Source organism: Pleurodeles waltl, chromosome 3_1 (assembly GCF_031143425.1).
Source record: "Pleurodeles waltl isolate 20211129_DDA chromosome 3_1, aPleWal1.hap1.20221129, whole genome shotgun sequence".
NCBI lineage: Eukaryota > Metazoa > Chordata > Amphibia > Caudata > Salamandridae > Pleurodeles > Pleurodeles waltl.
The window spans coordinates 1,826,846,284-1,826,869,672 of record NC_090440.1 but is presented as its reverse complement, the minus strand read 5'-3'; the positions used below and the strand labels follow the sequence as shown (position 1 = coordinate 1,826,869,672).

General features: G+C 45.3%; 1 protein-coding gene across 1 annotated transcript in view; it reads right to left on the bottom strand.

Moving 5' to 3' along the window:
• Nucleotides 1–23,389, bottom strand: part of STAT4 (signal transducer and activator of transcription 4) — a 522,693-nt gene that overhangs the window by 130,115 nt on the left and 369,189 nt on the right. The window contains exon 20 of the mRNA XM_069225876.1: nt 15,975–16,121. Within this exon, the coding sequence (XP_069081977.1) occupies nt 15,975–16,121 (147 nt within the window). The remainder of the gene's footprint in view (nt 1–15,974; nt 16,122–23,389) is intronic.

Below are 23,389 nucleotides of genomic sequence, written 5' to 3'. Positions count from 1 at the left end.
CCCAGCACCTTGAGACCCTTACGGGTGAGTAGCGCACTCTATACATTTTTTGATTGATTGATTGAGCTCTGTGGTTCATGCTGCCCTTCTCTTTTTCTTAAAAAGACTTTCCATTAAACCACTATATTTCCGGTTGTGGCGCCCATGCTAGACCCCAGTCAAGAAGGTGGGATTGGGTGTCCATCTACTAAAGAACACACCTTAACTGTTTACCCGGCAAAACAAGCTATGTGTCCTGGGTAATGTATCATCTTTTGAAATGTTATTAATTGTTACATGATAATGTTCTGTGACCTTTCCCTGAGTTTTGTCCGTATCAAATAGGGTGGTATTGATCATGCCAGGAACTAGACTGAAAGAGACCCTGGGAATTGAGATAGCATGGCCTTACATACTGCACTTTATAATGTTTTACCCGGCAAAATGAGCTGTATGCCTTGGGTAACTTATTATTTTTCAAATGTTTTTCATAGGTATGTGATAACGTGCTGTGACTTACAATTGAGTTTTAATGTGAAGAAATCTTAAATTTTTTACTGTTTGTATTTATTTCAGGTTGATGATAAGTGTTGGTGGATTAGATGTAATTGAGTGCTATGTATGGATTTTATGGTATTTGTAATTGTTTATGTCAATTGGGGGTATATGTAATATTTCTATAAGACTGTATTTCTTGGAAATAAAAGTTTTTGGGGATTGACTGACTGACTAAAGAATAAATCGATTCTGAGTGTCTCAATAATTCACACTTGAATTATGGGAAAGTCACATCACATTTTGCTTGGAAAGTGAATGAACGACATATCAAAACTCTGTACATTTGCATACATGTTGTTACTTATTTTGGCTCAATAGCCTTCAACAGTGATTATCTGCATATCCATACCAACTTTTTAATCTTGATATAGGGTCCACACTCTTTTTAAAGGACCGTGCATTACTTTCACAAGGATGGGGAATGTTTTATTTCAGCAATGCCCTGAAAGGAGGATTGCTGTCTATGCACCTCATAATACGGTTAATTGCCAGCTGTAAAAACAAAATAATGATGAACAAGGCTTTTATAACCTGAGAACATTGCTAAGTGAGGAAGGGAATGAAGGACATCTGATCTTGTTCGATGGTGTGGTGCATAGATAATACCGTAACTGTTATCCGATTTCTTATTTCCAAACATATTCACTGAAGCAAGAAAATAACTGCACAATCAAGTTTCACCCCCAAATTAACACGTTTTCTAATCATTTGACGATCTTTGCTCTCCTGTGACACTTCACTTATCACTTCTCCTGTAAAGTAGTTTATCTCCTGAACTTAAACATCAAGGAAGTTGCCAACAGGGTACGTGGCTTGGCACCAATGAAGTGAGGAGGAAAGTTTCTGAGACCCTCCGGCCTCGTCTCCTTCCAGAGCCATTCTGAGCCCCAATGCAGCCTGGGGTGCACCATAGGACGGAAACAGCCTACGCCGTGCACCTGATACCCCCATAGAGGAGCAAAGTGGAGCCTCACGGGATGCAAAATGGTGGCACCCTGAGTGGACTGCACTCGGAGGCCAGGGTGGTCGCACCCAGAGAAAGCAGCAAGAAACATAGGTGTGCCGCCTTCTGAACCAGTGGCACTTCTGGCAGGGCACCCTTTAAGCGGCAGGCAGAGCAGACAGAACTGGAGGCACCCGCCAGCACCCTCGGGCTGGCCGCCCTGAGATATGCGAAGCCGAGAGTGGCTGGGCCTCTGGTGCGGCCGGTCACATGCAGTGGGCCCCACCTCGGGGAAGATACAATAAATAAAGGATGACAGGACCCAACCTACCCCTGGGTGCCTCAACAGACAAGGCAAAGAGGTGAATCGCAGTGATTACAGTGGGGAGCGGCTCATAAGGGGAGGCCTGACTCTCTTTTTGTATTTACTGTCCTGGCCGGGCACAAGATAGTAGCGACATCACATTAAGTTAAAAGACCGGGACACTACGTAGAGATGGACCCCCGTGAATTAAAAATGCCACTCTGAAATTGGGAACTGAGGGCCCCACAACATGAGAGGAGACAATTGAGACCTGCCTCTCCCTACCTAGTACACACTTGCTTGCCCCACCTATCCTAGAGACTCTACTTAGTGCTGCACCTGCTGGACACTTGTATTGCAGCAATCAAGAGATAAATCCTCACTGCTGGCTTCACCTCTCTGGTGAGCTAACAGCAAAGCGCATTGTTCTGGTGAGCATCTGGACGAGCTGGTGCGGTTGTTGGAGCAGCTGTTGATGGTACTGCTTTAAGTCTCTTGCTGGTGCATTGGTGGCCACTGCTTGCCTGTGGAGGGGGACTGTGGGGACTTCATCACCCTCTGCTGGAGACACGCTTATACCCTCAGGGCTAGGGCACTGCAGCGGACAAACAGCGGGGACTGGCAGCACCTGGTCAACTGAGGAGGCTTCAGCTGTGGGTAGTGCCTTCAGGAGCTAGTGCTGTTACAGGCAGGATCCGCTGGTGCTGGCTTAGAACACTTCAACTCCACCTTGACACTACCTACTGCTGCCTAGGAGTGGGGAGACGACAGAGACAGCAACTCTCTCTCCCCAACTCTTTTCTTCTTGCCGGAGGTATTGTTCCTTATTGCAGAACATTGTGATCAAAGCGGCCCTTTCCTTAGGCGCAACTAGATGAAATGGGGAAAACAGCCAAAAACCGAGACACCATACTGCCCGGTCAGGGGATCTCAAGTCCTGGGATGGATTCTCTGCAGGGCCCAAACTTCAAAACAGCTTGCAGGCAATCGCAGCCTCAATGGAGGCTCTGGTGACCAAAATCGATACCCTATGGACAGATTTGTCTGTTGAGAGATGATCACTGATGCCTCTTAGAAAGACTAACTGCAAAGGAAAGGAACATTGCTGAGGTGTCCCCTGCTGTTTCTGAGATGACCGATCACTTGTCCACAATGGGGACCAAAATCTCCACCTTAGAACATCAGGCCGAAGATGCAGAAAATAGATCACGCTGCAGCAAAATCAGAGTGGTGGGGCTACCAGAACGAACAGAAGAGGACAACATGATTGATGGTCTCAATGCTTTTCTTCGAGCTGAGCTACTCCAAGAGCGCCTGTAGGAAGTTGGCTCTGTATGCACTATTTCAAAGTAAGGAATAGTATGCACAGAGTCCAAGGGTTCCCCTTAGAGGTAAGATAGTGGCATAAAGAGATAATACTAATGCTCTATTTTGTGGTAGTGTGGTCGAGCAGTAGGCTTATCAAAGGAGTAGTGTTAAGCATTTGTTGTACATACACACAGGCAATAAATGAGGAACACACACTCAGAGACAATTCCAGGCCAATAGGTTTTTGTATAGAAAAATATCTTGTCTTAGTTTATTTTAAGAACCACAGGTTCAAATTCTACATGTAATACTTTGCATGAAAGGTATTGCAGGTAAGTACTTTAGGAACTTTGAATAATCACAATAGCATATATACTTTTCAAATAAAACACATATAGCTATTTTAAAACTAGACACAGTGCAATTTTCAACAGTTCCTGGGGGAGGAAAGTATTTGTTAGTTTTTGTAGGTAAGTAAATCACCTACGGGGTTCAGGTTTGGGTCCAAGGTAGCCCACTGTTGGGGGTTCAGAGCAACCCCAAAGTTACCACACCAGCAGCTCAGGGCCGGTCAGGTGCAGAGTTCAAAGTGGTGCCCAAAACGCATAGGCTTCAATGGAGAAGGGGGTGCCCCGGTTCCAGTCTGCCAGCAGGTAAGTACCCGCGTCTTCGGAGGGCAGACCAGGGGGGTTTTGTAGGGCACCGGGGGGGACACAAGTTAGCACAGGAAGTACACCCTCAGCAGCACGGGGGCGGCCGGGTGCAGTGTGCAAACACACATCGGGTTTGTAATAGGAATCAATGGGAGACCAAGGGGTCTCTTCAGCGATGCAGGCAGGCAAGGGGGGGGCTCCTCGGAGTAGCCACCACCTGGGCAAGGGAGAGGGCCTCCTGGGGGTCACTCCTGCACTGGAGTTCCGATCCGTCAGGTCCTGGGGGCTGCGGGTGCAGGGTCTTTTCCAGGCGTCAGGATCTTAGAGTCAGGCAGTCGCGGTCAGGGGGAGCCTTGGGATTCCCTCTGCAGGCGTCGCTGTGGGGGCTCAGGGGGGGCAACTTTGGTTACTCACAGTCTCTGAGTCGCCGAAGGGTCCTCCCTGAAGTGTTGTTTCTCCACCAGTCGAGTCGGGGTCGCCGGGTGCAGGGTTGCAAGTCTCACGCTTCTGGCGGGAAACGCTGTTGCCTTTAAGTTGCTCCTTTAGAAACAAAGTTGCAGTCTTGGGTGAACAGGGCCGCTGTTCTCGAGAGTTTCTTGGTCCTTTTAGAGCAGGGCAGTCCTCTGAGGATTCAGAGGTCGCTGGTCCTGGGGAAAGCGTCGCTGGAGCAGTTTTCTTCCGAAGGGGGGAGACAGGCCGGTAGAGCTGGGGCCAAGGCAGTTGGTGTCTCCGTCTTCTCTGCAGGGTTTTTCAGCTCAGCAGTCCTCTTCTTCTTAGGTTGCAGGAATCTGAGTTCCTAGGTTCAGGGGAGCCCTTAAATACTAAATTTAAGGGCGTGTTTAGGTCTGGGGGGTTAGTAGCCAATGGCTACTAGCCCTGAGGGTGGGTACACCCTCTTTGTGCCTCCTCCCAAGGGGAGGGGGTCACATTCCTATCCCTATTGGGGGAATCCTCCATCTGCAAGATGGAGGATTTCTAAAAGTTAGAGTCACCTCAGCTCAGGACACCTTAGGGGCTGTCCTGACTGGCCAGTGACTCCTCCTTGTTATTCTCATTATTTCCTCCGGCCTTGCCGCCAAAAGTGGGGCCGTGGCCGGAGGGGGCGGGCAACTCCACTAGCTGGAGTGCCCTGTGGTGCTGGAACAAAGGGGGTGAGCCTTTGAGGCTCACCGCCAGGTGTTACAGCTCCTGCCTGGGGGAGGTGATAGCATCTCCACCCAGTGCAGGCTTTGTTACTAGCCACAGAGTGACAAAGGCACTCTCCCCATGTGGCCAGCAACATGTCTCGAGTGTGGCAGGCTGCTAAAACCAGTCAGCCTACACGGGTAGTTGGTTAAGGTTTCAGGGGGCACCTCTAAGGTGCCCTCTGGGGTGTATTTTGCAATAAAATGTACACTGGCATCAGTGTGCATTTATTGTGCTGAGAAGTTTGATACCAAACTTCCCAGTTTTCAGTGTAGCCATTATGGTGCTGTGGAGTTCGTGTTTGACAGACTCACAAACCATATACTCTTATGGCTACCCTACACTTACAATGTCTAAGGTTTTGCTTAGACACTGTAGGGGCACAGTGCTCATGCACTGGTGCCTTCACCTATAGTATAGTGCACCCTGCCTTAGGGCTGTAAGGCCTGCTAGAGGGGTGACTTATCTATACTGCATAGGCAGTGTGAGGTTGGCATGGCACCCTGAGGGGAGTGTCATGTCGACTTACTCGTTTTGTCCTCACCAGCACACACAAGCTGGCAAGCAGTGTGTCTGTGCTGAGTGAGGGGTCCCCAGGGTGGCATAAGATATGCTGCAGCCCTTAGAGACCTTCCCTGGCATCAGGGCCCTTGGTACCAGGGGTACCAGTTACAAGGGACTTACCTGGATGACAGGGTGTGCCAATTGTGAAAACAAAAGTACAGGTTAGGGAAAGAACACTGGTGCTGGGGCCTGAATAGCAGGCCTCAGCACACTTTCAATTCAAAACATAGCATCGGCAAAGGCAAAAAGTCAGGGGGTAACCATGCCAAGGAGGCATTTCCTTACACAACCCCCCCTCCCCAAACGAAAGAGGATGAGACTAACCTTTCCCAAGAGAGTCTTCATTTTCTAAGTGGAAGAACCTGGAAAGGCCATCTGCATCGGCATGGGCAGTCCCAGGTCTGTGTTCCACTATAAAGTCCATTCCCTGTAGGGAGATGGACCACCTCAACAGTTTTGGATTTTCACCTTTCATTTGCATCAGCCATCTGAGAGGTCTGTGGTCAGTTTGAACTATAAAGTGAGTACCAAAGAGGTATGGTCTCAGCTTCTTCAGGGACCAAACCACAGCAAAGGCCTCCCTTTCAATGGCACTCCAACGCTGCTCCTTGGGGAGTAACCTCCTTCTAATTAAAGCAACAGGCTGGTCAAGGCCATCTTCATTTGTTTGGGACAAAACTGCCCCTATCCCATGTTCAGAGGCATCTGTCTGCACAATGAACTGCTTGGAGTAATCTGGAGCTTTTAGAACTGGTGCTGTGCACATTGCTTGTTTCAGTGTGTCAAAGGCCTGTTGGCATTCTACAGTCCAGTTTACCTTCTTGGGCATTTTCTTGGAGGATAGTTCTGTGAGGGCTGTCACTATGGATCCATATCCCTTCACAAACCTCCTGTAATACCCAGTCAAGCCAAGGAATGCCCTGACTTGAGTCTGGGTTTTTGGAGCTGCCCAGTCCAGAATAGTCTGGATCTTAGGCTGGAGTGGCTGAACTTGGCCTCCACCTACAAGGTGTCCCAAGTAAACCACAGTTCCCTGCCCTATCTGGCATTTGGATGCCTTGATAGAGAGGCCTGCTGATTGCAGAGCCTTCAAAACCTTCTTCAGGTGGACCAGGTGATCCTGCCAGCTGGAGCTAAAGACAGCAATATCGTCAAGATAAGCTGCACTAAAGGACTCCAAACCAGCAAGGACTTGATTCACCAACCTTTGGAAGGTGGCAGGGGCATTCTTTAAACCAAAGGGCATAACAGTAAACTGATAATGCCCATCAGGTGTGGAGAATGCTGTCTTTTCTTTTGCTCCAGGTGCCATTCTGATTTGTCAGTACCCTGCTGTTAAGTCAAAGGTACTTAAGAATTTGGCAGCACCTAATTTATCAATCAGTTCATCAGCCCTAGGAATGGGATGGGCATCTGTCTTGGTGACAGAATTAAGTCCTCTGTAGTCCACACAAAACCTCATCTCTCTCTTTCCATCTTTGGTGTGAGGTTTGGGGACTAAGACCACTGGGCTAGCCCAGGGGCTGTCAGAGTGCTCAATTACTCCCAATTCCAGCATCTTGTGGACTTCCACCTTGATGCTTTCCTTAACTTGGTCAGACTGTCTGAATATTTTGTTTTTGACAGGCATGCTGTCTCCTGTGTCCACATCATGGGTACACAGGTGTGTCTGACCAGGGGTTAGGGAAAAGAGCTCAGCAAACTGTTGCAGGACCTTCCTGCAGTCAGATTGCTGTTGGCCAGAGAGGGTGTCGGAATAGATCACTCCATCTACTGAACCATCTTTAGGGTCTGAGGAGAGGAGATCAGGGAGAGGTTCACTCTCAGCTTCCTGGTCCTCATCTGTTACCATCAACAGATTCACATCAGCCCTGTCATGGAAGAGCTTAAAGCGGTTCACATGGATCACCCTCTTGGGGCTCCTGCTAGTGCCTAGGTCCACTAGGTAGGTGACCTGACTCTTCTTCTCTAGCACTGGGTAAGGGCCACTCCATCTGTCCTGAAGTGCCCTGGGAGCCACAGGCTCCAGAACCCAGACTTTCTGCCCTGGTTGGAATTCAACCAGTGCAGCCTTTTGGTCATACCAAAACTTCTGGAGCTGTTGGCTGGCCTCAAGGTTTTTACTTGCCTTTTCCATGTACTCTGCCATCCTTGAACGAAGGCCAAGTACATAGTCCACTATGTCTTGTTTAGGCTCATGAAGAGGTCTCTCCAAGCCTTCTTTCACAAGAGCTAGTGGTCCCCTTACAGGGTGACCAAACAGAAGTTCAAAGGGGGAGAACCCTACTCCCTTCTGAGGCACCTCTCTGTAAGCGAAAAGCAGACATGGCAAGAGGACATCCCATCTCCTTTTGAGTTTTTCTGGGAGCCCCATGATCATGCCTTTTAATGTCTTGTTGAATCTCTCAACAAGGCCATTAGTTTGTGGATGATAGGGTGTAGTGAATTTATAAGTCACTCCACACTCATTCCACATGTGTTTCAGGTATGCTGACATGAAGTTAGTACCTCTGTCAGACACCACCTCCTTAGGGAAACCCACTCTGGTAAAGATACCAATGAGGGCCTTGGCTACTGCAGGGGCAGTAGTCGACCTAAGGGGAATAGCTTCAGGATATCTAGTAGCATGATCCACTACTACTAGTATGTACATATTTCCTGAGACTGTGGGAGGTTCAAGTGGACCCACTATGTCCACACCCACTCTTTCAAAGGGGACCCCCACCACTGGAAGTGGAATGAGGGGGGCCTTTGGATGTCCACCTGTCTTACCACTGGCTTGACAGGTGGTACAGGAGACACAAAACTCCTTAACTTTCTGGGACATGTTGGGCCAATAGAAGTGGTTGACTAGTCTCTCCCACGTCTTGGTTTGTCCCAAATGCCCAGCAAGGGGAATATCATGGGCTAAGGTCAGTATGAACTCTCTGACCTCCTGAGGCACTACCACTCTCCTAGTGGCACCAGCTTTGGGATCTCTTGTCTCAGTGTACAGGAGCCCATCTTCCCAATAGACCCTATGTGTTCCAGTTTTCTTGCCATTGGACTCTTCAGCAGCTTGCTGCCTAAGGCCTTCAAGAGAGGGACAGGTTTCTTGCCCCTTACACAACTGCTCCCTTGAGGGTCCCCCTGGGCCTAAGAGCTCAACCTGATAAGGTTCTAACTCCATAGGCTCAGTTCCCTCAGAGGGCAGAACTTCTTCCTGAGAAGAGAGGTTCTCTTTTTGTTGTTGTGATGCAGCTGGTTTCCCAGTTGTCTTTCCTTTCCTCTTGGTAGGCTGGGCCCTTTTTCCAGACTCCAGCTCTACCTTTTCACCCTGAGCCTTGCACTGTGCCCTTGTCTTGACACACACCAGTTCAGGGATACTCAGCATGGCTGCATGGGTTTTCAGTTCTACCTCAGCCCATGCTGAGGACTCCAGGTCATTTCCAAGCAAACAGTCTACTGGGATATTTGAGGAGACCACCACCTGTTTCAGGCCATTGACCCCTCCCCACTCTAAAGTTACCATAGCCATGGGATGTACTTTAGTTTGATTGTCAGCATTGGTGACTGGATAAGTTTGTCCAGCCAGGTATTGACCAGGGGAAACCAGTTTCTCTGTCACCATGGTGACACTGGCACCTGTATCCCTCAGGCCTTCTACACTTGTCCCATTAATTAAGAGCTGCTGCCTGTATTTTTGCATATTAGGAGGCCAGGCAGCCAGTGTGGCTAAATCCACCCCACCCTCAGAGACTAATGTAGCTTCAGTGTGACACCTGATTTGCTCTGGGCACACTGTTGATCCCACTTGGAGACTAGCCATTCCAGTGTTAGCTGGAGTGGAGTTAGAAGTGGTACTTTTCTTGGGACAGGCCTTGTCTCCAGTTTGGTGTCCAGGCTGATTACAGCTACGACACCAGGCCTTTTTGGGATCAAATTTTTTACCCTTGTACCCAAAATTGTTTTGTGAAGAGGCTCTGGGCCCACCCTCCTGTGCAGGTTTTTGGGGGCCTGAAGAAGACTCTTTACTATTTTTGTTTTTGGATGTCTCAACACCTTTCCCCTGGGGAGGCTTTGTGACCCCTTTCTTTTGGTCACCCCCTGTGGAAGTCTTGGTCACCCTAGTCTTGACCCAATGGTCCGCCTTCTTTCCCAATTCTTGGGGAGAAATTGGTCCAAGGTCTACCAGATGCTGATGCAGTTTATCATTTGAACAATTACTTAATAGGTGTTCTTTCACAAATAAATTGTACAGCCCATCATAATTATTAACACCACTGCCTTGAGTCCAACCATCCAGTGTTTTCACTGAGTAGTCCACAAAATCAACCCAGGTCTGGCTTGAGGTTTTTTGAGCCCCCCTGAATCTAATTCTATACTCCTCAGTGGAGAATCCAAAGCCCTCAATCAGGGTTCCCTTCATGAGGTCATAAGATTCTGCATCTTTTCCAGAGAGTGTGAGGAGTCTATCCCTACACTTTCCAGTGAACATTTCCCAAAGGAGAGCACCCCAGTGAGATCTGTTAACTTTTCTGGTTACACAAGCCCTCTCAAAAGCTGTGAACCATTTGGTGATGTCATCACCATCTTCATATTTAGTTACAATCCCTTTAGGGATTTTCAACATGTCAGGAGAATCTCTGACCCTATTTATGTTGCTGCCACCATTGATGGGACCTAGGCACATCTCTTGTCTTTCCCTTTCTATGGATAGGATCTGTCTTTCCAAAGCCAGTCTTTTGGCCATCCTGGCTAACTGGATGTCCCCTTCACTGAGGCTATCCTCAGTGATTTCAGAGGTGCTGGCCCCTCCTGTGAGGGAAGCAGCATGTCTGACTATCACAGTTGGAATCATGGATTGAGGGTCCCTGGGTTCCCTAGTTAGGACTGGAAGGTGGGAATCCTCCTCCATGTCACTAACATCCTCCTCTGGGTTGTCATCCTCAGAGGGGTTGGCTTTTTCAAACTCTGCCAAAAGCTCCTGGAGCTGTTGTTTGGAGGGTCTTAAGCCAATTGTGATTTTCTTTATTTTGCAGAGTGACCTTAGCTCCCTCATCTTAAGGTGGAGGTAAGGTGTGAGGTCGAGTTCCTCCATATTCACATCTGCACCAGGCATTATGTTTCTAAAAGTTGGAATACTTTTTAAGAATCTAAAACTAGTTCTAGAATCTAATTCAAACTTTCACAAAAATTTTAAACTCTAAAAGAAATGCTAAACAGGGACTAACACAAGGCCCTAGCAGGACTTTTAAGAATTTAGAAAAATAGTTCAAATTGTAAAAATCAATTTCTAATGACAATTTTTGGAATTTGTCGTGTGATCAGGTATTGGCTGAGTAGTCCAGCAAATGCAAAGTCTTGTACCCCACCGCTGATCCACCAATGTAGGAAGTTGGCTCTGTATGCACTATTTCAAAGTAAGGAATAGTATGCACAGAGTCCAAGGGTTCCCCTTAGAGGTAAGATAGTGGCAAAAAGAGATAATACTAATGCTCTATTTTGTGGTAGTGTGGTCGAGCAGTAGGCTTATCAAAGGAGTAGTGTTAAGCATTTGTTGTACATACACACAGGCAATAAATGAGGAACACACACTCAGAGACAATTCCAGACCAATAGGTTTTTGTATAGAAAAATATCTTGTCTTAGTTTATTTTAAGAACCACAGGTTCAAATTCTACATGTAATACTTTGCATGGAAGGTATTGCAGGTAAGTACTTTAGGAACTTTGAATAATCACAATAGCATATATACTTTTCAAATAAAACACATATAGCTATTTTAAAACTAGACACTGTGCAATTTTCAACAGTTCCTGGGGGAGGTAAGTATTTGTTAGTTTTTGTAGGTAAGTAAACCACCTACAGGGTTCAAGTTTGGGTCCAAGGTAGCCCACCGTTGGGGGTTCAGAGCAACCCCAAAGTTACCACACCAGCAGCTCAGGGCCGGTCAGGTGCAGAGTTCAAAGTGGTGCCCAAAACGCATATGCTTCAATGGAGAAGGGGGTGCCCCGGTTCCAGTCTGCCAGCAGGTAAGTACCCGCGTCTTCGGAGGGCAGACCAGGGGTGTTTTGTAGGGCACCGGGGGGGACACAAGTTAGCACAGGAAGTACACCCTCAGCAGCACGGGGGCGGGCGGGTGCAGTATGCAAACACATGTCGGGTTTGTAATAGGAATCAATGGGAGACCAAGGGGTCTCTTCAGCGATGCAGGCAGGCAAGGGGGGGGCTCCTCGGGGTAGCCACCACCTGGGCAAGGGAGAGGGCCTCCTGGGGGTCACTCCTGCACTGGAGTTCCGATCCTTCAGGTCCTGGGGGCTGCGGGTGCAGGGTCTTTTCCAGGCGTCGGGATCTTAGAGTGAGGCAGTCGCGGTCAGGGGGAGCCTCGGGATTCCCTCTGCAGGCGTCGCTGTGGGGGCTCAGGGGAGACAACTTTGGTTACTCACAGGCTCTGAGTCGCCGGAGGGTCCTCCCTGAAGTGTTGTTTCTCCACCAGTCGAGTTGGGGTCGCCGGGTTGCAAGTCTCACGCTTCTGGCGGGAAACGCTGTTGCCTTTAAGTTGCTCCTTTAGAAACAAAGTTGCAGTCTTGGGTGAACAGGGCCGCTGTTCTCGGGCGTTTCTTGGTCCTTTTAGAGCAGGGCAGTCCTCTGAGGAATCAGAGGTCGCTGGTCCTGGGGAAAGCGTCGCTGGAGCAGTTTTCTTCCGAAGGGGGGAGACAGGCCGGTAGAGCTGGGGCCAAGGCAGTTGGTGTCTCCGTCTTCTCTGCAGGGTTTTTCAGCTCAGCAGTCCTCTTCTTCTTAGGTTGCAGGAATCTGAGTTCCTAGGTTCAGGGGAGCCCTTAAATACTAACTTTAAGGGCGTGTTTAGGTCTGGGGGGTTAGTAGCCAATGGCTACTGTCATCACTTACAAAAAAAACACTTCCTAACAAACATAGGGGGTCATTCTGACCCCGGCGGCCAGGGTCGGCGGGAGCACCGCCAACAAGCTGGCGGTGCCCCGCAGGGCATTCGGACCGCAGCAGTTTGGCCGCGGTCAGAAGAGAAAAGAGGTCTCCCGCCGGTTTTCCGCTGCCCTGCTGAATCCTCCATGGCGGCGCAGCTTGCTGCGCCGCCATGTGGATTCAGACACCCCATACCGCCATCCTGTTCCTGGCGGTTCGCCCGCCAGGAACAGGATGGCGGTATGGGGTGTCGTGGGGCCCCTGGGGGCCCCTGCAGTGCCCATGCCAATGTCATGGGCACTGCAGGGGCCCCCGTAAGAGGGCCCCACCCTGAATTTCAGTGTCTGCTTTGCAGACACTGAAATTCGCGACGGGTGCAACTGCACCCGTCGCACCTTCCCACTCGGCCGGCTCCATTCGGAGCCGGCTTCCTCGTGGGAAGGGTGTTTCCCACTGGGCTGGCGGGCGGCCTTTTGGCGGTCGCCCGCCAGCCCAGTGGGAAACCCAGAATAACCGCAGCGGTCTTCTGACCGCGGTGCGGTATTCTGGAGGAGGGAAGTCTGGCGGGCGGCCTCCGCCACCCGCCAGGGTTAGAATCACCCCCATAGTTTTTATAGCAGCCTGAATCCTAACTGCCTGGAAGAAGAATGCAGGTTATTCCAGAGTATCCTCATCTTCTCTAGAATCACAAAATTTGCAAGCATCAACAAAGATGTCATTATCCAACTAGAGGTAAAAATAGACCCGTCCCAAATACACACCTAAAGACACACAGACAGCACCATCATTCAGATTCTATTCCAAAACCGATTTTTGCGAAAGGACCACTCTATGCCTATAGTTATTCAATGTGCCTGGAAGAGCACTTCAGACTATTCTGACTGACGACTGTGCAGGCGTCTTTCCTTTTCCAGTGCCGTTATTCACTAACACCTCCAAGCCACTGGCTGTGTCTGAAGTCCTATAAGGAATCACAGCAAATGTCAAATTCCCAGATGTCTCCCTGTTGTGACACCTAAGCTCACCTGCACAGCCTGCTCCAAAGGAGACTTCAGAGGATATTTTGGCATAGTTTTGCATTAGTGGGCTCTGCAAAATGTGGTTGCTCTCTCAAGAACAGCTTGGATTTGTGGCACGTTGAAGTGGGTCAGGCAGGCATGCATTTTCCACCATCCCAATATGGCGGGCAGGATATCCATCAAGTTTGTGATGAAGTAACCCATCCGCCAAACTCTAAATCTGGCACTCACTTCATAGCATCTTTCTGTCCTAGTGAAGTCAGGACCAGAAAAATGTGCAAGTGAATGCACAGTACTTTACTCTTCTATGCATTTAAAGGAAATGGCCGTATTTAATGGACCAGGCTCTTGTGTTGGTTGCTTTTATTGCCACAAAACTGTACTCTTGGATTCCTTTTGACTTCCTTGCTCTCATTGTTTCTTATCTGTGCCAGCTGCTCATGTCTGAACCCCACAGTCTCTACTGCCAGTTGGTCAAAGCATCAGGAAATTGCTTCGATATGCGGTTTAATGGGGGTCACCAGTCAATAACTATGTACTAATTCCCTCATCTGCTGCTTTCAGGGTTCATGACCCTCTTCCCTTCCCTCATATTTCCTTTCATGCCACCTCCTTACTTCCTCGTTCTTTGTAGGTGTCACAATAGGGCTCACAATCCAGGTTGCCAACTCATTATAATTTGCAGAGCAACTGGATGGTACTTCAGACGTTACTTGACTACTTAAAAACATAATTTCACAGCTAGGTCCTACTCAGCTATCAACCAATGTTCTGTCTCCCAATGCTCTCCAAGGTACTAGAAGAATATGACCACCAGTTCAGCACTTTTTGGATCACTACGACTTCTTAGGCAGTGGCTAATTAGGAGTCAGTCATGGATAGGAAGTGCCTGTGCCGACCATCAGAAAGAATATGGTATATTCACAGCTGAAAACCTATGCCTGTGATTATCTGTCTCACCCTATTGATCACCTTCAGGGCTGTAGGAGAACATTCCATTGTTTCCTATGTTTCTTTTATCATAGTTAACACAGAGTTAAACTGCAGAATGCCACTTTTGAATGTCACCCAGTCAAATCACCATCATGCCCTCAGTTTTCAATTTGCACATGTTCACACTTATGAAACTACATAGGGGCAGCAGGATCTTTTTTTCAGTCCTTCACTAATGGCATTACATGTATCTGTAAAACCAATTGACACCAAACAACGTCTCATTTTTGACAAAATAACTAAACGTTTTGGAGGCCTAGATGAGAAAGAGCAGACCCAAACTAATCGACAACGATGTTGAGCTGCGTCAATTGTGGCACCTGATAAAAACTAATTACCCCGTTGGAACTCTGTTCTTTGCCAACATTTCACATTTGAAAAACCAATAAAATACATGTGAGTGTGCCTATTTGTACAATCATAACATGAGTTAACAAGTCAGAGCACTGCTCCATTCTTCCATTTCAGGCAATTCCAAGGCATCCCCTCACACATTATCCAAAATAGCCTTGTTTCAGAGGTCAGCTAATTGGTAAACACTTTGGAAGTGACCTTTACCAAGGCGTTACCATATTTGAGCTTGATTACCCCTGGAATATGCAAAATGCAGTAGGAATATTAATGTTGTACTTGAAGCTTTACAAGTAAATAGCATGGGAATGAATATGTATGTGTGTGGAGGCAAATAACTGTAGATTAATATGGGTGTAGGTTAGTGCTGTCAAGCCAGATCTAAAAATCCATGTAGGTTAATGACTTCCCTTCTCCTACCTGTGCTGTTGCCACAAAATGCAAACACCAAAAATTGTCTACTTATCTAAGACACCTTTACAGCATTACAATTTTATGCGTGTGCCCCTGAAAGTTAAAGCTCAGAAAGCTGGATAAATAAACAAAATTATCATAGCTGTGTGGAGGGTAAGCAGTTTTTTTGTGAAAGCTCACAAATTCTGCCCAATCAAATATTTACTCCTGGCTCCCAACAGGTGGGTGGGGCCAAAGGCCGCATGATTCTCACATAATTGCCTGGCGACAGCTGTGCTATCAAGCAAGATCATGAAAAGGGATCCTTGACACACACCATAAGATGGTTTACAATAGCGACCCCAGAGAGCCAAAATACATTTCAAAATTATTTGCCTCAATTTGTAATGCCTGTGTGAAACAGATCCCCCATGTGGTGGTGTTATGTTAAACTAGCGAAAGACAAACCAGGTGTAAACGGTTCAGACAGTTATTTTGTGTCAAACTAGTAACCTCATATTTTTCTTAATGAATGCCATTCACCATGCCGAGAAACCCAATCTGGAGAATATCCTTCTTCAAGAAAATGTGTTTAGTGTGATTTCAGTGGATTTACCTGCTGGATAAATTCAATGGTGACTTCAAAGAATACCATTCAGTCCTTGTAAAGAACAATATTTTTAAAATGGTAAATTTCATAAATTGGCAGTTCATATAGAAGAAACCATTTATAGGTTTCAACAAAGTGAGCAATACTTAGGTATGTCCATCTCTAATTGCCTTTAAGATGAAAATTCAACTTCAACTTGCCATTTTCCAATCGATAAACCCAGGTAAATGTGATGCCTCCAATGCAACTTTCACTGAAGCGGAGTAAAAACGTTCCGGGTACTTTGTTCTTCAGCAATACCCTCTCCTTCGCCTTACTCACAAATCCCATGATATACCTGCAGTAGTGTACAAAAGAGTTATTTCTTTACCACTGCAACACTATAATCAACCTACTTTCCTTTATGTCTATGTTCTTGCATGTTTGAATTCTTCTGTTTTATTGGCTACTTATCTATAACAAATTTGATAATACATTATCCCACAGGAAAACTGTGGCAAGAGGGATTGCAAAGAGATAGAGTAAGTAAATAGATATTGTGATAGAGACCAGATTTCCAAAACAATCATGATGCTCATTCTTTTACGAAAATATGTTCTAGTGTAGCTCACAATCCTTCCCCACCTATAATCATCCGTTGAGCGCCATTGAATTAATATCAACCGCCTCCTCCTGAAAAACACTTTTGTAACACTTTTGTATTCCGTTTATTTCCTTTCAATAGTAGAAAGTCACTTTCTATAAAAATGTGTATCTGTGGTTCCCACAAACTTCCAGTCAGTCACTGTTTCCTTGACCCCAGAACCCAAGGTCACATGGTAAAGTCAGAGTTGAAGTGACACCTCCTTACATGTCAAAACTAGGCCTACAGCCTTTATTTTAACTTTGGCCCCAGCCTCCTCCAATTAGAAGATGCTTCCCAACACCAATCACATGTCGGTAAGCCCACCCTAACCCCCCACCCCCTTCCTCCCCGCTTCAGTCTGACAAACACCCACCATGTAAGAATAAGAAGAGGTTCTGTGGCTAGGGCAAACCATAAAGGTAAAAATAAAAATACACTTCTTGAAGATGCACCATACTTGCATGTTGCAGGCTAGAAAATTAAGGGGGTCATTACGACCCTGGCGGTCGGTGGTAAAGCGACGGTAAGACTGCAAACAGGCCGGCGGAAAAAAAAATGGAATTATGACGCCGCAGTCATCCGCCACTTCACCATTCCGACCGCCATGGCGGTGAAGACCGCTGGGCTGGAGATTGCGGTCTCCAGCCCGGCGGTCGTCACTAGACCGCCAACGGTATCAGGACCCTGCATACCGCCATGGATCTCTGGTGGTTGGGAACCGCCATGAGATCCATGGCGGTAGGCACTATCAGTGCCAGGGAATTCCTTCCCTGGCACTGATAGGAATCTCCCCACCCCCGATACCCCCCACGAATCCTCACCCCACACCCCCACCCCCCTGCTGCCCCCCAAAGGTGCCACAACCCCCCTCCCTACCCCGACCACGAACATAAACATATACACACCCCTACATGCACACACCCCCAACATGCAAATATACACACCCCTACATGCACACATACACCCCGACAACACATACCCGCACACATACAAACAGACATGCACACCGTCCGACCCGCACACATTTCCCATACACACAACACCCCCGCACACATACACACACCCCCTCTACACTCTCACACGCACACCCCCATGCACGCACACAACACCCCCTGCCCCTCACCTAACGGACGATCAACTTACCTTGTCCGTTGATCCTCCGGGAGGGGACGGGATTCATGGGGGCAGCTCCGCCACCAGAACACCGTCACCAGCATACCGCCACACCGAATCATGGAACGTGATTCAGTGGGCGGTGTTCTGTTGACGTGGCGGTGGAGGTTGAGCAACCTCCACTTTCCCGCTATCCGCCAGTATGGCTGCTGGCGGCTTTCCATACGAAAAAGGACGGCGGGCTGCCAGCGGTCAAAATACGCGGCGCGGAAGACAGCTACCACTGGCAGTCTTCAGCACAGCGGTACCTCGGCGGTCTTGCGAAAAGACCGCCGACGTCATAATGACCCCCTATGTGTCTGGGTCCAGTATTACATAAAAGAAATTTGAAATGCACACTGCTCCTCCAAAGAGCAATTCACATAAACATCCGTCACTCATGATAACAGAGGTTAATGAAACAACATTTCAACTACAACCCGATTTAGTGCACAAAAAACTGAAAGTTGTATATAAATATTAATACAATTCAATGTACTTTTGACCAAATGGAAAGCATGAGGGGAACAGGAAAAAGGCCTTCAGATATCCACAATGGTTTGATTGCAAAAGTGATAACAAGACAAAGAACATGTCTGCGTTTGTAGTAACACTAGTATACAAGACATATGATCCAGAGAAAACCCAAAATGGAGTCAGATTTCCATGAATAGACATGCAATCATTAATCATGACAGACTTTCCTGATTTCAATTGTATTTGTTGTGAATTTTTGGAAGGTTTGTTTTCAATGTTTTTCAAGGTTTTCAATAATTGTAAAAATCAGTGATTATCAGTATTTACTCTTGGTTCCTCCTATAAAAAGTAATGTTGATGGTTTTTACAAGTGCTTATAAAGAACTTAACTTTGATTTATTTTCTTCCCTCAATGATTCCTACTTGCCTTCTTCTTCCTGCTCCTAATTCACATATTTTTACCATATCATTGCATTTGTACTTACAAGTAATTTTTAATTATACCATCACCTCCCTCTCTGTCTCATTTCCTAACACCCAGCAGTCCAGTTCCACTACATGTCCATGATGTGCATAGATCTTTTCTTATTAAGAACTAATTACAGCACACAAAAGGTCAATAGTGAGCGTTTAACACACCACCCTACTGCTCTACTCTTAGGGAACATTATGAAAATTGAATAAGGGCTTTATGCTTAGGAGTAATATTTCTTAAATGTCAACATTTTTGATCTCATGTAAGCAGTTGCTTTTCAACATATCATAAAGAACTGGAAGACTTCTGAAAAAAAGAACTTTTCACTCATGGTCACCTGGAGTGTTTTTTAAACCATAGACTTGATAGATGATGTAAATATCCAATCACACTTACATTAACAGAGAAGCTTTCTGGTATCCTGTCACTATTGAAATATACTTCTGCTACATTTTAGTTTGCATAAGCTGTCAATTGAAAAGGTGCCTAAACCCCGTTGAGAATCATTGAATTATAATGTCATTTTTGCATTGCACTATATTTACATTGCATTTACATTACATTGTATTTGTTATAGATGAATTTATGTACATCATGTGTGCACCTCTTTTCATTCTACAGCATTTTGTAACTACCATGCATTCTCCTTTTATGGATATTTATTGCTTGGTGCTATGTTTTCTTTTCTTAATTCATGCTAAAGTTCTCAACATCCACTTTGTCTTGCTCTTTTCACATTTCTTGTCTTTCTTTTCTGTTAATTTACATAGTAGGAATTCTGAACTTCTCTTCCTTACCATACTATTGGAATCTTAGTTAAACTTTCTTTACTTAATCCTTGCATTTTTTGGAGTGTAGCACATATTTATTGTGTAGGAAGTTTTATACTTGTTTTGTAAAAACTTCTTTGGCCAAAGATGTGCTTTTGGTAATGATAAATCCTTTTTACTATTCTACCTTATAGAAGCAATTTGTTACTTTACTGAAAAAAGATATCTTTCCTTACACAAAATTGCAATTTCACCGGTGGTTTAAGGAAAGTTGAAATATTTATGTTAACTTTTCTTTGCCAAAGTTTTGTGCTTACTCCTGGCATCACAGATAAACATTTGGGCTTCCATGTACAAGAACTGTTTTGCACAGTACATGTACAATAAAGGTAAAGTGCCATATGATTTGAACTCAAACACCAAAACTGCACTTTAAAATTCTGCATCTATGAGACACTTTGAAGCTATAGTCCCATCTGGTCATGAGAAATATATTGTAATTAATAAAGCAATGACGATGGCAGGGTGTTATAGCACTTGTTTGATTTTATTTACTTAGGCTCTAATTATAAAGAAGGAGTTAATTATCTCCTCGTCCATCTTCCTCTTGCCAGGTTCTGGAAGAGAAGATGATGATTTTTTTTTCTCTCAGTATCAGCACCTTGGACCTGAGTCTCTACCCCTGCACAGTTCTGTTTGGTGTGTGATGGTAGACAAGTGGTAGGAGTTTGGGAAGCAGCCCAAGATTTACCTCCAAACGTAACCCTTAAACATTTTTATCTAAAGAATTTCCATCCTCTATTTAAGTTGACAAATTGATGCTAGGATTTTCCTCTCAAGATCCAATGATTTCACGGGTCACTTTGCCAGATGACCCAGTTGACAAAAATAAAAGGGTCTGTTAAAAATGCCAATGCAGCATCTAATTTTTCAATTAGGGTTAATGCCTATAGACCTAGATTGTTCAGTCGCTTCTGAAGGACTTTCAGACACTGGCAGATACAAATGCAAGAAGGATTGAGCTATTCTTCCATGCCTTCCATCATGGAGCAGCAGGTTCCCTTTTTGTCCAATGTTTCTTTTGATAATATCCCTCAGTGGCTGTTTCAAGGGCAGGAATTGCGCACGTAGCCATATCTGGATGCGTCCCTGGAAAACTGATGCATCTCAGAAGTCCATCCTAATGAAACATCTATTTGTAAGACAGGAAGAAGTAGGTGGAAAACAAAACAATGATGACACCAGTACAATTTTTTCCTAGGGGCCGAGGCTTCAGTTACAAGAGAGCTTTGAGCCAAGTTCTTATAAAGCTAAAACCAGCCCTTGCAGGGTGGGACCTATGGCCACATGGGCCTCTCCTGCCAAAATGTTCCAGTATCAGCATTGTTCAGCCCCCCCACCCCCAAGGTATGACTATTCTATTGAAGAAGGCCACTGTAATTCTGGTACTTAGAATGACCTCAGAGGGATGAATCAGGGTATTCTGCAAAAAGACTTTCAAGATGGAGTCTTTACAGATCATTCTACTCCTGATCTAGACAGGTGACTTTCTGGTGTCCCTAGATATGAAGGGCCACTATCTCTTTGTCCTGACACATGTGCAATACCAACAGTATCTTCACTTTGCTTTCCTGGGAATTACCATCAATTCCAAGTACTTCTCTTTAGTCTATAATCCGCTTAAAGCTTTTTACTAAACTCTTGGCACCTCTGGTGTGTATCATGCATGTTAAAGTTATTAAGGTATTCCCTCACCTGGACGATTGGCTAATAACATATTTCTCTTTTTCAGAAGCACAGCAAGATGTTCACAAGGTGTGCATGCTTCTTCAGAGTTATGAATTCTTCTTCAGTTACAAAAAATCTCATATTACCCCATCTCAAAGCATCCAACTGATTGGTGCATCGTTTCAAACAGCTCTTGGGCATCTATTCCTGATGTAAGAAAGGAAAACAAAGCACAGATTTCACCTCTACTCTTCTAGAAATGATTGAAACCACAGCATGGCTGTGGCTCACATCAGGAAGAGTACTTCCCTGCAGTCGCATTCATCTTTACCCACAGGTAATCCACTTCCTTCACTTCTGGGAGTCCAGCTTCCCAGGACTTTGATACTCAATTAAATGTGACAGTGGGAATTCGTCAAGAATTTCTTCAGACTTTGGTTCACATGTACTAGATTCAGTTCAGGATGCTTAAGCCCTTGAAATACTCTTAAATAAAGTCATGTGTGCTGCACTCACTTTATGTTTTTATTTTAACATTGTTTTATTAGCATTTAAATGAAAGCAATACAGCTGCAAATTCTTTTTGACATATAACATTAAAACAAAGTGTTGAATTTACTGGCTACATGTAATATAAGTAAAATTGTGTTTCAAAATGAAAGAGAAACAACCAAACAAATAAGAAAACAAAACTCAGGGCTGTTATCCACGTATAGTTGACCACCAGTCAAATGAACTTGCATATAGACAAATAACTGATAAATTATGCAGGTGTGGACCAGATGCACAATGTGGCATGGGGCAGTAAGAATACATGTGTTGGTGTGCTGTGGCACAAAGATTTTCTCCCCGCACTGGGTTTAGAAACCAGACTCTGGTGAGACACTATCACTATTCTCAACGAAAGAGGTCCACTAGATCTTTGGAGATGGAGAAGAGTGTAGTAGTCAGAATCCTTCAATCACAAACTAATGACATAAACCATAAGCAATTCTAAACACCATGAACAATTTAACACTAAATCTAACTCCAAACTGTTTACAGTTTTAAAGCTTTATTACAATCCCAAAATCAATCTGACATATATGGTACATAAACCTAAATTATACGAATACATGAAAACCATAGGCAGACCGAAACATCTGAAAAGATTTAACCTACTAAACATCAATACTATTAAACACTCCAAAAGAATAATATATATTAGCAACAGCACAATATGCACATTATTATCAGATTTCAAAGAAGATGATGGCAACATCAGTAAATCATCGAAATACAGTGTTTCATAATCAATTTCAGATTTCAGGGCTGGGTCATTCCTATTACTAATACAAACTCAGACTTGCCTGTGTGGGAACACACTCACACATGTGGGTAAAAACAAAATAAAAGAGGGACAAAAATAATTTGGAAAAATCATCTAACTAGGGCAACTCACTATAAAATATACTGGTGTAATTATCTAAACTCAAAAAGAAGCAATAAACCACATTTAGTTCTACCTCTTCTCATAGGACAGCAGACAATACTTCATCAGGCAACATGGTCATTTTCTTCTGGCGTCAGTAGAGAGCAGCATCAGGACAGTGCAGAACACAGGCTGCACATAAGACAGAACAGCAGTTCAGAATTAGTTGGGTTTATTAGTACTGAAACTCCATAACAGAATAGGGCAATTAAGACCAAGATGAGAAACTCATCAGGGGACTTGAAGAAAGAAGAGGGTGACAGCAGACTTAAGACAAAAGAAGACGGGCTAGGGCAGGATTCTGGACAGTTGTGAGGCAGGAGTGGACAAACATGAGCTAACTCTCGATTTCCAAAGTTCCTCACTAACTAGAAATATGCACAATCCATTCATTGGTCCTTCAGGTGGGCTCACTTCAATCGTCGGTTTCAGTGTCCAATGGCTGTCGATTGCACCATCAAATTTGCAACTATTCCGGATTTTCTCATCAAAAGTGCATTGTCATTTCAATGATTTCACACAGTTCTGACAAAATATTACATTATCTAATAATTTGCAATACCAGGTTCTTCTCTCACAGCACACAAAATGAACTGATACAATTTCATGGGAATCATGAAGCTTGTTCGACTGCTAGAACAAATAATGCAACAATGTTATTGACACACATGTTGCTTCACCTTCAATACAATAGGACATTCAGCATCACATTAACGACCTAAGGAAAGAATTTAGGTCAGAGGAAAGAGATTTTCCATTAGTGCTGCAAAATGAATCTTTCGGACCTAATCAAACTAAGGAACCTTTAATACACATGAATACACTAATGCATTAATAAATCTATTGTGCACCTTGCAATTCAATTCAAATATGCAAAGCAAATTATTTAATTGAAAACATTATTTAC